General features: G+C 41.6%; 1 protein-coding gene across 1 annotated transcript in view; it reads right to left on the bottom strand.

Moving 5' to 3' along the window:
- ADAM23 (ADAM metallopeptidase domain 23) overlaps positions 1-16,144 on the bottom strand; it is a 173,258-nt gene that overhangs the window by 110,189 nt on the left and 46,925 nt on the right. The window contains 1 exon segment of the mRNA XM_030326759.1: positions 12,505-12,581. Coding sequence (XP_030182619.1) covers positions 12,505-12,581 — 77 coding nt within the window.

Raw genomic sequence — 16,144 nt, 5'->3', positions numbered from 1 at the left:
GTGAAATGTTTCTTGTCACATAGTTTAGTCTGATTTATTGCATATGTGAAGTCATTTGGGCAAAAAATAAAGGAAGAAGAAATGGCATGTGCACTCTACAATGTGTTAGAGATTTTCTGCCTCTTATTTGAAAAATATTCCTACAAGAAAGATAAATATAGTTTTCATTTTAAAATTATCTTAATTGAAATAAGGACTTGAAACTTTTTGCAGAAATGGTCTTATGGAAAAGCCTATATAGACTGGTTTGTTTTTACACATAACCAAATGATAAAGCACGTGTATATCATCATGGAAGATGAATTAGAACGGATTGTTTAAAGAGATCACTTTTATAAACAAATCATAATAAATGATAGGATTCTAATATTGGGGATTCTAATATTACAATTAATTTTAAAAGATTAGGGAAAACGACTGTAAATGATGATGCCAGTCTACGAATCATCAAAAACAATGGTTGTAGAAATAACACAATTCTTACTGGCGGCAGATGATAGCCAAGAATCTTAATGAGCCCTTTTATCTGATGTCAAGCGGTTACTTTATATAAATCTCTACAATAGTAAGAGAAAATTTTAATAGAATTATTGCTTAGCATTAGATTTATACAAGACAGAGTAGTATTGGAAGCAAAGCAAGACGTAAAAGACAAGTGATGCAAAATTTATTCATCCTCCGTTCATCTTTATAGAACTTTTCACACATAACTTCAGTGGGATTCCTTCATCACTGAAAAGTGTCTCAGCTCTCAAAGGCTGTGACAGTGGGCAATCCTGAGTTCTGATCCTGGCTCTGTCGCTTAGTGGCTGTGTGATTTTGTTAATTTCTCCAAGCCTGCCTTTTCTTTCACTCCATACTTCACCTCTCTTACTTACCTTCTTCAGGCTCTCCCGCTCTAACCCTCAAACCTTTGTCTGGCCAACTCTGAAGTTTTACATCTGAGCTTAGACATTTAGTTCCCTATCTCCTCCCACCCCTCCTATGTGTGATAAAAGCATCCTTTATTTCTCCCACCATGGTACATCCCAGACTGTCATTTAAATGGCTGTAGATTTCTTTCTCCTCCACTGTTCCATTGGCTTCATGAGGGAAGGATTTCTCTCTGGTGGCTTTAACAGTGTCTGGCACTTAACAAGTACTAAATAAACACTTCTGAAATAAGAAGTGCTTGGAATGGTTCAGAAAAGGTTTCAATCCATGGAAATCTACTGATCAATCCACTGGGGCTGGAAAGAACTTCATGCACTTGGCTGACAGAGAGTGTCAAAACAAAATATCCATGTAAGTGTAACGTTTCTGATCATTCACAAAACCATAGTTGCAGACTTTAACCATTATGCTACCTAATGTCCTGCCAGTATCAGAGCCAAAGGGATAAATTCCTCTTTGACAGGAAAATGTTTATATCTCCAGACAGACAAACTTCTTTTATCAGATAATGGTAATTACATATGCCAGTATGTGGCTTTTCTCACCTGTCAGAAAAGTAAGATCTAAATTCAATAACTACCATAATTAACTCATCACAGATGCTTGGTATCATCTAATCCTCAATGCTTTCCAATTTTTTGTCAAGATTAACTTCTGCTGCAATTTTTATAAATTTATCTGTCTTCAAAAGACCAAGAAATGGGGGTGCCTGTCTTGCTCTTGGTGGTGGAACGTGCAACTCCTGATCTCAGGGTGCTGAGTTCAAGCCCTACATTAGGTATAGAGCCTACTTTAAAAAATTAAAAAAACAAAAAAGACAAAGAAGTGGTCTGAAGAATGAATCAAGTTCAAGTTTTATTTCCCCACATTGCATTAGGGTGGATACCTGCAAAGGGTCTTTTTTAATCCATTAGTTAAGACATGGTCTCTTAATTCACTAGATATCTTCTATTTCCTAGATTAAATAAGCAGTGCATTGTGATTCCATGGACAATTAGAGCCCTTTGATTTTGCTAGAAATTCTTAGATGACTTTTTTTTTCTCTGTGGTTCTAGAGACTATAGCCACAGATTTCTCCTTTCTGGACAATCTTGGAACTTAGAGCCTAAACCTAGCTTCTAAGGCCCTTCTGATTTTCTCAGTCTGGTGTTTAACTTCCCTGGGTCCCATCACCCATAACAATTACTGTCGACAGGCAAGAGGGCATGGGGTAAGGAAGTCTCATAATTACTACAGTTAGAGGGCAAACATCCATTGTCCTTCACTACCCAAGAGTTATACTAAATCATGTCTGCCTATGGAAATAAAGAATCAGTACATAAATGCCAGTGGTTTCATTGGGATTTTATTTTTAATGTTTCTGCTATTATTATGTTTGACTGTGGAAGTCACTGTCAAACCATTTTGAAAGTAGGTCAGATACACACCCTAAAAAAGAGAACTAGAACCTATCAATATGTAGGCAATACTTATATTATTATACATTTTTCAAGAGTTTCTGGACCTGATCTACCAGCATAAAGATGGGTCGTCAAAAGCAAATGATAGTTATAAGATCCAAAGCATCCAATATAGGGTTGACTCTCCAACGAGAAATGCCTAAGGGAGATTTGATAGGTCCTCACCTAATCAGAGAAAATACAGCAAAAAGAGGAGCCACCCAGCACTATAGAATCAAAATGTTTAGAGCCAGACAGGAAAGGATGCCTTAAAGGCAGGATGCACCTGGGTGGCTCAGTCAGGTAAGCATCTGACTCTTGATTTCAACTAGGGTCATGATCTCACAGTTCATGAGTTCGAGGCCCGCACTGGGCTCCTCACTGACAGTGCTGAGCATGCTTGGGATTCTCTCTCACACTTTCTCATTCTCTCTCAAAATAAATAATAAGACTTATTTTTTAAAAAGGGGAGATGGGGGGCAGAATACCCCACAGCACCTCATTCCCCACAGCACTGGAAACTTTAGTATACTCTAGGGCCTCTAGGACATATGAAAATCAATATTCACCTACATCATATTGCACATGACATAGTGGCAATCGATACTTATGACAACTTTGGGGAATCTCTGCCTCTCAAGCTTCCTTACCATCACAGAAACTCTTTCAAAGCTACCAAAATAATTTAACCTTTCCTTTTCCATAAATGCAAAAGAGACCATAATCTCTCAAAACAGCACTTGGAAATTATAGGATTATTAGCTATGAGAGATTTCCTGGTCAACAAACAGCAACATTTAATGCTGAATGTCTCACTACAATAAGTAAGCAATAAATGCATTAGGATATATATTAATTTGCTAAGGCTACCATAACAAAGTACCACACCTGGTGGCTTAAACAACAGGAACTTATTTCCTCCTGGTCCTGAAGGTTAGAAGCCCAAGATCAAGGTGTGGGCAGAACTGGCTTCTTCTGAGGTCTCTCTGCTTGGCTTGCAGGCGGCCACCTTCTCACTGTCGTCACATGGCATTTCCTCTGTGCACACATAGGTCTGTGTCCAAATTTCTTCTTCTTATAAGGACATTGGTCATATTGCGTTAGGGCCTACCTTAAAGACTTCATTTCAACTTAATTACTTCTTTAAAGTCCTTTTCTCCAAATCTGGTCACATTCTGAGGCACTGGGGGTTAGGACTTCAACACAGGAATTTTGGAGGAAGACAGTTCAGCCCACAACAGATGGCCTGCTCAACAAACAGGATTATTTTAAATCCTATTGGAGAATTGTGTGTTTTCTTTATATTGTTAAAAACTGACTAAAATAGTTCAATTCTTTTTTCCCCACTTTATGTGAACAGATGAGCAATCGTTAGAATTATGCCCAGCTTGCTTGTAATTTGATAGTCCAGTGTTGTGATCAAAGCAGACACAGAAGAAGACTCAAGACTAAGGGCCCAAGCTTAGTCCCAGCATGTGATTGAATCTTACCAGGCCTCAAGTTGCTCAGCTGGAAAATGGGAATAATCACATCTTCCTCACAGGGTTCTAAAGGAATTTGAATAGGAGAAAATGGGTAAAGGGCTTAGCATTCGGTCTGTCACCATCATGGCTACTGTAGTAGAAAGGCTTCCTTCTGCAGACCTCGAAAATTAGGAAATAGAGCATTTAGCCTATGAGTTAGCAGACTGATGAGCAGAAAGTAGGACAGGAGTGGGGGGCCAGCACTGGCACACTTGGCCCAGCCGATCTCGGTTCAGAAGTCCTGCAAATTTACAAGCCAAGATGGAAGACCGCAACAGCTCGGTCTTGGGCTAGAGTACAGGCCGTCTGCTGCACCCTCTTCTCCAGCCACAGCTCCTAACTCCTGGTCCTACTCACTCGCAAAAGGCAAATGGCACAGGAGGAGGCCTGTCTCTGCTCCCCACGTTCCTTGTTACAAACCAAATTGAAGTTCGTATCTCCAAATCTGCAGAGCCGAAAGAGACTAAATTTCCCACTTAGAATCCAATGAGTCCAAACAAGGAGATTGCCTTCCATCTGCTCCTTGACACTTCCAGCTTCGTTGAGTGATGGGTTCACCAGTCCTCACTCCCTCCCAACAGGAATCTGGTGCTTTCCTACTCCCACACCTTTACTCCGCCACCTTCCTGCGTGCAATGAGATTTTCTCCCTCCCACATCTTCCCAAGTGAAAAGCGTGTGTCGCAGACTCTGCCCTGTCCCACCCGTGGGCTCTTAGCAGCCACGTCAACACACGGCAGGAAGCTGATTGGGAAGACCTAGGTTCCTGGCCTCAGGGCATTTTTCTGTCTCCAAGAGGAGGCAGCGGAAGTACTCACGAGTTATTGCCCCCAGAACCAGCCTCGACCAACAACAGACTGGCAGTTGGTGGACAAAACCCCAGCTTCCTCATCACTCAGTTGGATGACATTCTGAAGAAGAATCCACCCAATGCCCAAGGTTCCTCAGCAGGAATGAGCCGCAGTGGGAAATCGCATTTTTTTCAGCTTCCTTTCTCTTCCACGTCTCACTTCCTTACACCCTGAAGGTATTCTGGAATTCTTACCTCAGGGTCTGCCACCAAAGCCAAGATAGCATCCTTTAAGATGAACACCAAATCCCACCTTCCACATAAAACCTTCCCTCAGCATCTAGCCCTCACAAATCACTTCCTATGATATTTTAAGACTATTTGTATATGTTTTCATCTCATTTTTTTTTTACTGTGGGTTCCTGTGAAGGAGAATTCTTTTGCAGACCTCTGAATTCCATGGGTCCCTCAGCACAGTACCTTATGCAAAAAAGATACTCGATAAATGTTTGTTGACTAAATGAAGAGTAAATTGGTTGTCATAATTAGCACAAAAGTCAGGCTCTTGATTTAACCTAACCGAAACTACATCAGTGTGGCTGTTTTCTTCCTTCAAAAGCATTGCATGAACTACTTTTCATGAGCAAATTACTGTGCATATATTTCTTTAAATCAGCATTTTCTAGATATTCATCTGAAATCAAACACCCCTGATTCAAAAACAAAACAAAACAAAAACAACAACAAGGAAACAAAGACCTTTTCCTAAATGCAGTACCTTACTGAACACATTACTTTCACCCTTTCATCGTGCCTCTACTTGCCACTTCTTGGAGTAGATCCCTTCCCACGTGGTGACACTAAGACTGCTTCAATCATCTGTGCCCTGGCACTACCCCCACCATCCTGCATGCACTCATCAGTAAGCACCTCAAACCCCATCCCTGGGTGAAGAGAAACATCACTGTGACTCAATGCAATGACCTCCATGTAGAAGGTCTGTGTACCTCTCTCAACTAGGCATGCTACATTGATTTTCCTTTTCTGAGATTCCTGGTGGCCCAATGTCAAATGTCACCACTATGTACATATGTATCCCAAGGCCCAATCTTGCTATGATCCAGGTCAAGCAGTGTCTTCTCCAGTGTTTGTTGGAGGTTACAGAGGCCTAACATTTGTTGGGGGGCCAATCACCATTCCATGTCCCAGCCAACACAATATGTACACAAAAGGATAGGGCCATATACAGGACAAAGTTTAGCCCCCACATACAATTTTCCTAATAGGTGCCATTGAAGAATGTGGCTGGAACCTTAGACAAAGCGGCTTTCCAGGGAGCCCGCAGAGGTAAACTGATTCAGCCCAGCTACCCAGTTTCACACAGAAGAGCTACAATAATAAGTACCTGAATATGTGCTCTGACTGCTGAGTAGAATATAGAAGAACCAAGGGATTGCCCACCTCACCCAGGAACAGATGTTAGTGTGAGAAGCCCTCAAAGCCCAGTTCCATTATTTTAGATAAAGCAACCCTACCTATTAGTACCTAGATTATGGCCCAATGGATGTCAGGTTCTGACCAACCATACTCATCACTTTGAGTGCATATCAACCACAGGCCAGCCATCTCTAATTTCTTCTTCAGTCCCCTTTCAGCAGGAAGAAGATCATACAGTACACTACCCTCTTTTCATTTACAAAATCAAAAAAAAATACTGACTGACATTGAAGTGGACCTGTCCTGTTCTCATTAGATCAGAAGCTTAATGAGATCAATGAATCTTTTCTTCACTGCTGAATCCCCCAACACAAAGAGAGATAGGGGGCTCTCTGGTGTCTCTTCTTATAAGAACACTAATCCTATCAGATCAAGGATCCACCCTACAACCTCATTTAACATTACCTCCTTAGAAGCTCTATTTCCAAATACAGTCATATTGGGGGTTAAGATTTCAACATAGGAATTTTAGAGAGACAAATTTCAGTCCACAGCATTAACACACCCTTCCAATTAGCAGACATGTATAAATACCACACATTATTATCTCATTTAATCCTTATAACAGCCTACAGCTTAAGAAGGAAACTAAAGCTTAAAAAGTTAAGAATATATCCATATGATGGCATATTATTTAATACAACATAGAGGAACCTTAAAAACATTATGCTAAGCAAAAGAGGCCAATCGCAAAAAGCTACAAGTTGCATAAGTCCATTTATATGAAATGTCCAGAATAGGCAAATCCAGAGACAAAAAGTAGATGAGTGGTTGCCAAGGGCTTGGGGAAGAGGGGAATGGGAAACGTGCAGGGTCTTTGCAGAACAACAAAAATGTTCTTCAGTTAGATGGTGATGTAATTGCGTACGTCTGCGAATATAACAAAAACCACTGAATGGTACGCTTTAAAGAAGTAAATTTTATGGCATGTGAGTTATATCTCAAACTGTTATTAAAACAAAGAAACTTGGGGTACCAGGTGGCTCATTCATTAAGCATCTGACTTCAGCTCAGGTCACGATCTCGTGGTTCATGAGTCTGAGCTCCACGTCAGGCTCTGCACTGACAGTGCAGAGTCTAGCTGGGATTCCCTCTCCCTCTCTCTTTGCCCCTCCCCCACTTGCATGTGCTCTCTCTTTCTCTCTCTCTCTCTCTCTCTCTCAAAATAAATAAACCTTAAAAAAAACTGCTGTGAAAAAAAAGTGGAGCCCCTGGGTGGCTCAGTTGGTTAAGCATCTGACTCCTGATTTCTGCTCAAATTATGATCTCATGGTTTGTGAGTTCGAACCCTGCATCAGGCTCTATGCTGACAATGTGAAGCCTGCTTGGGATTTTCTGTTTCCCTCTCTCTCTCTGCCCTTCCCCTGTTCTCTCTCTCTTTCTGTCTCTCAAAATAAATAAATAAACATTAAAAAAACAAAAACAAAACAAAAAACAAAGAAAATTGCCCAAGGTCACATGGCTAGTAAATGATAGTCCCCAGATTCAAACCCGTGTCTATATGATTCCAGAACTGTGATCTCAACCATTATGCAGCTCTGGTCACTCTTACTCCCTATAAACAATTATTGAACATACCAGCAAATCTAATTGATAGGTAATATGGACTTTGGCATGATTCCAATCACACGTATGGAGGAGACAATCACTGGACTCCAGGACTTCCAAGGATCAATACACGTTAAGCATTCAATCTGGTAAACCTTTTTAAACATTCTGAACGTAGAAAAAGTTATTCTAGAAGAAAAACAAAACAAAATTGAAAAAGGAAGTATCCTAAAAGGAAAATGACCAAAAGTCCTCTGAGGCCACAACTAGGATTCTTGGCTAAATGAAATGTAACTCCAGTAGTGTGACATCCATGCTTGCTGCCCTCCGACAGCTTCCCATCAAACACATCTCCACAGATGACGGCCCTTCATGATTTGGCTTCATGTCTTCCTCTCTGACCTCATCTCCTCAGTCTACCCCCACTGCACTTACTGCCCCCACTGTCCTCAGCCTTCCAGCTTCGGTAGTGGCTCATCTTTGACGATCAGGTTTCAGCTCACTGTTCCTCCTCTGACAGACCTTCTGGCTTCTGTGACATCCAAATCATGTTGGCCACCCCTACCTGCAGTCCCCGTGATCACATGTGATCTAGCTTTATTTAGCGAACAAAGCTCCATGGCCGGAAGCAGGGACCCCGCCCCATCCTATTCTCAGCAGCTTCAGCACCCACAGGAGTCCCAGGCAGACAACAGATGCTTGCTCGACACTTGCTGAACAAACCAATAAAACACACGTCTCTGCCACGAGATGCCTCAGTAAGCCAAGGCCTCGCTTTTTCAATCTATAAAAGCACAGACTCAAAAACACTCTCCTCTCAGGAACCCACATTGGGGTAGTCTTCACAAGCTGGCAGTCCAGGCCCGATGAGCTCATTCACCACTTAGATTCTGCGGCCACCACTTTGATTAGTTTATGTTGATATCTTTATGCTTTTATTCCTTCACCGAGCCCATGAACTTGCCACGTACCTTTTCCCTTTTCCATTCTCCGACAACTTAAATTGTTGTAAGTAGTGTGGTGATGACCACTCCGTGGTGGAAATGGAGATCCCTCTTTCCTCAAAAGTTCTTCTGATTCCTCCATGACTGATCAAAAAATTCTCTTTAATTTATTCTAACATGAATCAGACTTTTTAGTTAATCCCAGCCATTGAAAGTCATTTAAATTAGCGACCCACCTTGGCCTGCACACGTCATACCCTGACACAATTCCCTCGCGTCTCTACGTCATACCCGTAGCGCATACTCAAAGCTGCATCAGAAGGCTCGAGACTCTGCACGGGGGAGATACTGCACGAGTACAGCTCTCATGGCCTCCCTCCCACTGATTTACTTTTCCCTGTATAAAGAGACCTCCAGTTATTCCCAGTCCAGTCCCGAAGCCTCCTCCTGACATCATTTCCCTCCTTGGCCAGGCTGGATCCTGGTACTTAACTACCCAAGTTATTGACCAGCATTCAAAGAGCTGTGCTTCCACTCTTCCTCACCTGTGCTACCACCAGAAAATCTGAACCCTGATCCATGCTACAATCTGCCTCCCCTCCTACCCTCACATGCTGCAATGATGCAGCACCCCAGGTTAAGAAAAACAAAACAGAACACCATCGGGAAGACGACTCAAAGATTGACACGTAACACATGATTGATATCTAATGACAGTCGCTCACACATTCTTTAACATGACCTTGGTAAACTTCCTCACCCATTCCTCCCAGCGATGAGCCTAAATTTTTGTCATTTTCCTCAAGCCCAACCCACCCCTCCTCTCTATCCCAATTCCTACAGCAGATAACGCTGTCCCCAAGAAGGAACTCTCCAGAGAGGCATTTTCTGAATGTCACCCCTTCACCTGCAAACCAATCTCTACCTGCACACACCCATAAGTTGGGAATGAACTGTCCCTCCTGGTTCACGCTGCCCTTGTGCTACTGGTCTCACTCCCTTTTGTCCTCACTCAGATCTGGCTCCATAAATTATCTCCTGTCTCTTCTGTATCTTTACCTCTCCCTCTTTCCAGCTCCATTGCTCGCCTATCAACTTGCTGTGTTACCCCTACCAGCCCGTCCCCTGATCCCAGTGTCTTCGTCTAGCCACTGCTCTCGTTCTCTTTTCCTCTCACCCAGACCTCCTCGGTGGGCCCTTGCTGTCCCCACATCACCTCCTCTCAGTCCTTTCCAGCCAGTCGTAACCTAGCTTCTGCCCCCAAAGCTTCACTGAAACTACTGTCTTCAGACCAGTGAATACTTAATGGATAAATACAGAGGGTAATCTTGGCTCCTTATCTCATTAGATCCTTTTCATGTAAGGCTATAAATCACATCTTCCTGTTCTGAAACTCTCAATTTAATCATTGCCCCGATTCTCCCCCCATTTCTCTGAACACTCACTCTCTGTCCCTTCGTGGATTCCTCTTCCTCTCCTCAACTCTTAACTGTCTTTCCAGCTTATGTTCTCATTCTACCTACCTTCCCTGGGCAATCTCATTCACAACCATGCTTGTCATTAACATTATATGGAAATAACTCTCTACTATCTCCAGCCCCCATCTCTTCCCTGAGCTTCAGATTGTTATTTCCACCTACCTCCTAGGCATGGCCCCATGTATGTCCAAAACCTTTCAGATCAATTATGTCTATTCTGATTTCATATCCTTTTCACCATTTAAAGAGTTGTTCCCTGTGCTGCCCATTTTAGCTGGATACCTTCCACCTAGCTATCTGATCAAGGCACCTATTAACTTTAACTCTTCTTTCTGCCTTGTCATCCATATCAAAGCAATCCTGATGATTTTTATCAACTGAAGATTTCTTGAGAGCATTCTCTCTCCATGCCTCTGGGCACTTCTTAAGAACAGAACTTCAGTTTATTCCCTTACTTTATTTTTCAGACTCTAGAGGATAACAGCCAAGCTCTGAAGCATGACAGACGAGATCTTGCATGAGTTGAGCTGTCCCTGGGCCTACCTATTCTGACTCATCCCCCTCTGCCTCAACCTTGTAATTTACCATGAAGTTCAATAAAAGTCTCATGCTTCCTTAACATGCCCCACAGCTGCATGTGCCTGGCTCCTTAGCACACGCTAAGAATTGTCTAGACACAATTCTCCATTTCCTCTTCCTCTCCTATCCTTCTCCCCAACAGCTCTCCTCCTCACTAGCACCTGTCTTAGAAGATTCAGCTCAACTGTCACCATTTCCAGGATGCCTTTCCACACTGTTCCCACCTGAAGAGCTGCCTTTTTGTTGCTACCACAGAACTCCACGTTTATCTCTAGCACAGCAAATTTCACACTCTTCTAAAATTGTATATTTACCTATCAACATTTCTGGACTAAACAAGAAGCTCCTCCAGGCAAGGGCCACTCACAGTAGGTGCTCAACTTGGTTACTCTGCATGTTAAATATTACTGGTAAATGATTTTCTCGTGTGTTTTCAGATCTCTAAGTCCACTGGAGACTTCTTCAGTCATTCGATTGGGAGGCTCAGTCGTGGCCGTGACGTTTTAATGTTCAAAATACATGGCAATGTCAGCTGCTATGACCACCCTTCAGTTTGGAATGACAGTCTCCATTGCAGTAAGAGTTAAAGGAACAGAGGACCTTAAACAAACTAAAATTAGCCATGCTTCGCGACTCAACACAGTCTAAGATTTGGCAAGACAAATCTCCTAGGCAGGTACAGTGCTGACACAGCGGGGTGAAAAGGCACTCAACCAATGCTCAGCAGACTCAAAGAAGAAAACCCGCAACAGCTTTACCACCGGAAACTGAGTTCTGCTGATTCATTCTGACTTAAAGCTGCAACAAAACTTGAGTAAGGAGCACCCAAGCTGACTCTGCGTTTTGTTTTTTGTTTTTTTTTTCTGCCGAGCTCACAGAATTTGGCATATAAGAAATTTAATAGTTGTTCTATATATTCCTTTGCAATTTCTCAGATATTGACTGCGGCTGCCTACATTATAGTGTCTGATGGCCTTATGTGGTATCTTTCTGGCAAAGATTCAGTTCTGGTCAAAATACTGAGGAGAATTTAAAATACTCACTGGAGCTCCTGGCTCCCTCAGCTGAAGAGAACCATACAGGAAATCTCCTTCACCCAAGAAAGGCTCACTGCTAGCTCAATTAGAGGCTGAAGAGGCCTGCTTCAGTAAATAGCGCTTGCTCATGCTTTGTACAAAGATATCTGTACAATTGGTTCCAACTTGGGAAACGGCATTTAAATATCAACATAAACACATGCTCAGAGAAAAACTGGGTGGATTTTCATCAGGACCAATCTCTAAAAACCTGTATTAGAGAAAATTACAAAGGAAGAACCTTCTCAAAATAGGTATCGCAAGTCATGATTTTCTTTGTTCTTCATACAGAAGTCATGTGAACTGCATAATGAAAAGTAAAATGGAAGAAATTTCTAGACTGAAGTCTAATTATACTTGAGTCAGTAATTCATCATGTTTCCTATATATAGTAATGACCATAGTTAACACTGATTAACTAGCATTACTTCAAAGACTTATTCCATTTAAAATCATAATATGTAAGTACTCTACTGGAGATATTTAACAAGTTAAATGTTAAATGCCTTCTCTTTCAGGAAAAGAAAAAAAGACAGACTTCGCTTCAGACTTTTATATTTTTCTTTAAGTGCAACATGACATAGTCAGCTAAAAAATATCAATTGCTTCAACAACAGACACTATTTTGACTAAACCATTATCATGAAGTAAAGTTTTATTGCACTTGCTTCTTAACAGGATTATAACTAAACACTTACTTGTTCAGTGTGAGGTCAAGAATGAATTTGGAGCCAAAGGCTTCAATCTGGAAGCTTGCCTGGGCCAGATGGACAGCCTATGGATTCAAAGAGACAGAAACAAACTTAGCTTACCTTCCTGTCTTTAAAGCTGATTAGATTGGTAGCAATGATATTAAATAAGAAAAACATTTTTATGGATTGATGCACTTCTTTATGGATCCCTGTGTAACAATCCATTTCTTTAAAAGGATACTAGGTGCATTGTCATGGCTTTACTTGGAAGACATAAATACCTGTGTAGCACGGAACTAATAAAAGACAATCGGTCCTTTAAAATGAACCCATTGTGATCAAAATCAAGAGCATATTCAGCTGGACTTTCAAAGTGACTGCGATGAATTATGCAAAAGTCTGACTAATTAAGGCTGGATTTCAGCCTATTTTGCGCACAAAGCTAACCAATTCTTTCTGCACACCTAAGTGAAAACTCATGTCAGCACTCTGTTCTTCATCAGAAACTGGAACTTTCTATAAATGATCTATCAGCAGAATGTGGCAGTAAAATGCGAATCTACAACCTTTTAACTTCAGAAAGCACTTAGACCCATGCCCCTCATGAACCCTCAGAGTATATGTCCCCCTGAAAAAGTCACACATTTACAAATACTGTCATTACTAGAGCACCTGGATGGCTCAGTGGGCTGAGCGTCCAACTCTTGGTTTCGGCTCAGGTCACGATCTCACAGTTCATGAGATTGAGCCCAAAGTCAGGCTCTGTGCTGACAGTGAGAAGCCTGCTTGGGATTCTCTCTCTCCCTCTCTCTCTGCCCCTCCCCTGCTGGTATGCATGCTCTCTCTCAAAAAAAAAAAAATAAATACACCTAAAGAAAAAAGAACAAATACTGTCGTTACTGTGCCTTAACTCAAAACACGATAATCCCATCTAAACAGGAGTCATATGTACTAGGTGTTAAAGATTAGTTTAGCTCACAGAATTATCTCGAAAAATGTAAGTTAACAAATCAATGGAGTTTTGTTAAAGTCTTACCCAAGATAAAATTCCCCTCTATCCTTCCATCAAGAAAAAAAATTTTTTAAGGACAAGAATAAATGCAACATCTATACTCCCTTCCCTTCCCTTCCCTGCTCAAAAACATCCTTCCTGCAAACTCCATTCTTCAGGCATGGTGGTGTCACAAACCATCTGTGAAGTGCTACCTGCATGGCAACCAGACACTGCATCCTCCTGCTCTGGTACTTTCCCCTCCTCCCCTCCCCAACCCCTCCCGGCAATACCACCCATGCTCCTCTCTGTCTTCATCCTACCCTACTCATCCTTCAAGGGCAGCCCAACTGCATTACTTTCCACGAAGCCCTCCTTCACACGCAGGTTGGAAGTGAACCCTTCATCCTCAGGGCTCCAGGAACACTTCATCTGCTTCTACTCTGCACCATGATGTGGGCTCACTTTCCATCCCAGCCTGGACAACTTGTATCACAAGGGTATTGCAAACAGTTGGAGATTAATGGCCCTTCCTCAAAATATATGAACTTCTAAGCCAAATATTTATTGTCAGGACTATTTTGCCACGCCAAACCCATAAAATACTATAAACCATAACTTCTACTTCCAGTCAAGCACAACTGCTAACCGCATAATCACTACAATAATCAAAACATAGGGTGCCTAAGTGGCTCAATTGGTTAAGCATCCGTCCAACTTCAGCTCAGGCCATGATCTCACAGTTCGTGAGTTTGAGCCCTGCATCGGGCTCTGTGCTGACAGCTCAGAGCCTGGAGCCTGCTTTGGATTCTGTGTTTTCCTCTCTCTCTGCCCCTCCCCAACTCATGCTTGCACTCTCTCTCTCTCTCTCTCTCTCTCTCTCTCAAAAATAAATAAATATTTAAAAAATTAAAAATAATAATCAAAACATGAAATAAAAATGAAATTAATAAGTATTAAAATTTAAATACAAAGCAATGAGAAAGAAGGAGCCCAAATACCTAACACCTTGGCCCAACTCGCCAAACCCCAAACAACCATGCAGAATACGGTCATCATATCTGATTCGGGCTCTTCCTGCATCCAGATGACTACATGACAGAAAAAGAAATTCCTGTCTTGTTAACTGAGGTCTCGGTCATCTACATCAGAACCTTTATCTCCTGACATAAATACCATATTCTTCTTATTCTAAATTCATTCTGTGTCTTGAAGCATTAATTTTTGCATGAAGATTTTGATGAATAATGCATACAAGGGAAATTTTTTCATTTCTGGGTCCCAAAAGTTTAAAGGAAAAAAACAACTTTCTTCTTGAGAATAAGATAGGCTCTTAATACATGCACCCCAATGTTTATAGCAGCGTTATCAACAATAGCCAAAGTATGGAAAGAGCCCAAATGTCCATCAACTAATGAACGGATAAAAAAGATGTGGTTTATATATACAATGGAATAGTACTTGGCAAACAAAAAGAATGAAATCTTGCCATTTGCAACAGCATGGATGCAACTAGAGTGTATTATGCTAAGTGAAATAAGTCAGAGAAAGACAAATATCATGTGATTTCACTCATATGTGGAATTTAAGATACAAAACATATGAACATAAGGGAAGGGAAGCAAAAATAATATAAAGACAGAGAGGGAGGGGCGTCCGTGTCACTCAGTCGGTTAAGCCTCCGACTTCAACTCAGGTCATGATTTCATGGCTCCTGAGTTCGAGCCCAGCGTCGGGCTCTATGCTGACAGCTCAGAGCCTGGGGCCTGCTTTGGATTCGGTGTCTCCCTCTTTCTCTGCCCTTCTCCCACTAATGCTCTGACTGTCTCTCTCAAAAATAAATAAACATTAAAAAAAATTTTTCTTTGGGGCGCCTGGGTGGTGCAGTCGGTTAAGCGTCCGACTTCAGCCAGGTCACGATCTTGCGGTCCGTGAGTTCGAGCCCCGCGTCGGGCTCTGGGCTGATGGCTCAGAGCCTGGAGCCTGTTTCTGATTCTGTGTCTCCCTCTCTCTCTGCCCCTACCCCGTTCATGCTCTGTCTCTCTCTGTCCCAAAAATAAATAAACGTTGAAAAAAAAAATTTAAAAAAAAAAATTTTTTTCTTTTAAAAAAACAGAGAGGGAGGCAAACCATAAGAGACTTTTAAATACAAAGAACAAACTGAGTGTTGCTCCAGGGGAGGTGACTGGGGGATGGGCTAAATGGGCAAGGGGAATTAAGGAGGACCCTTTTTGGCATGAGCACTGGGTGTGATAAGTAAGTGATGAATCATTAAATTCTATTCCTGAAATCACTATTACACTATATGTTAACTAAGTTGGATTTAAATTTAAAAAAAGATAGGCCCTTAAGCATATTTTCTGTTAAGAATATTAAATAGAGAGAAGAGTTCATTAATGCCACCCTGGCCTAAAAAGGGTGATAAATTACTGCCTTAAGCAACTTAAAAGAGCCTGACATTAACCACTGAAAGGCTCATCTTACAGCAAATAAGCAACGAGACAAGTACAAACCCCAACAGAAGCCTGTTGTACGATAAGGTAGCTGGTAATAACTGCTTACCCCATTTTATAGCCTTGTTGGGAGTTCTAGGATTAAATAAACTTATACTGAGCCAATGTGATAAGATTCAGTTTAACAGAATTTAATGAAAGA

The sequence above is a fragment of the Lynx canadensis genome, chromosome C1 (assembly GCF_007474595.2).
Source record: "Lynx canadensis isolate LIC74 chromosome C1, mLynCan4.pri.v2, whole genome shotgun sequence".
In the NCBI taxonomy this organism is placed as follows: Eukaryota; Metazoa; Chordata; class Mammalia; order Carnivora; family Felidae; genus Lynx; species Lynx canadensis.
The sequence above is the reverse complement of the archived record's forward strand: the minus strand, read 5'-3'. Positions and strand labels throughout refer to the sequence as shown.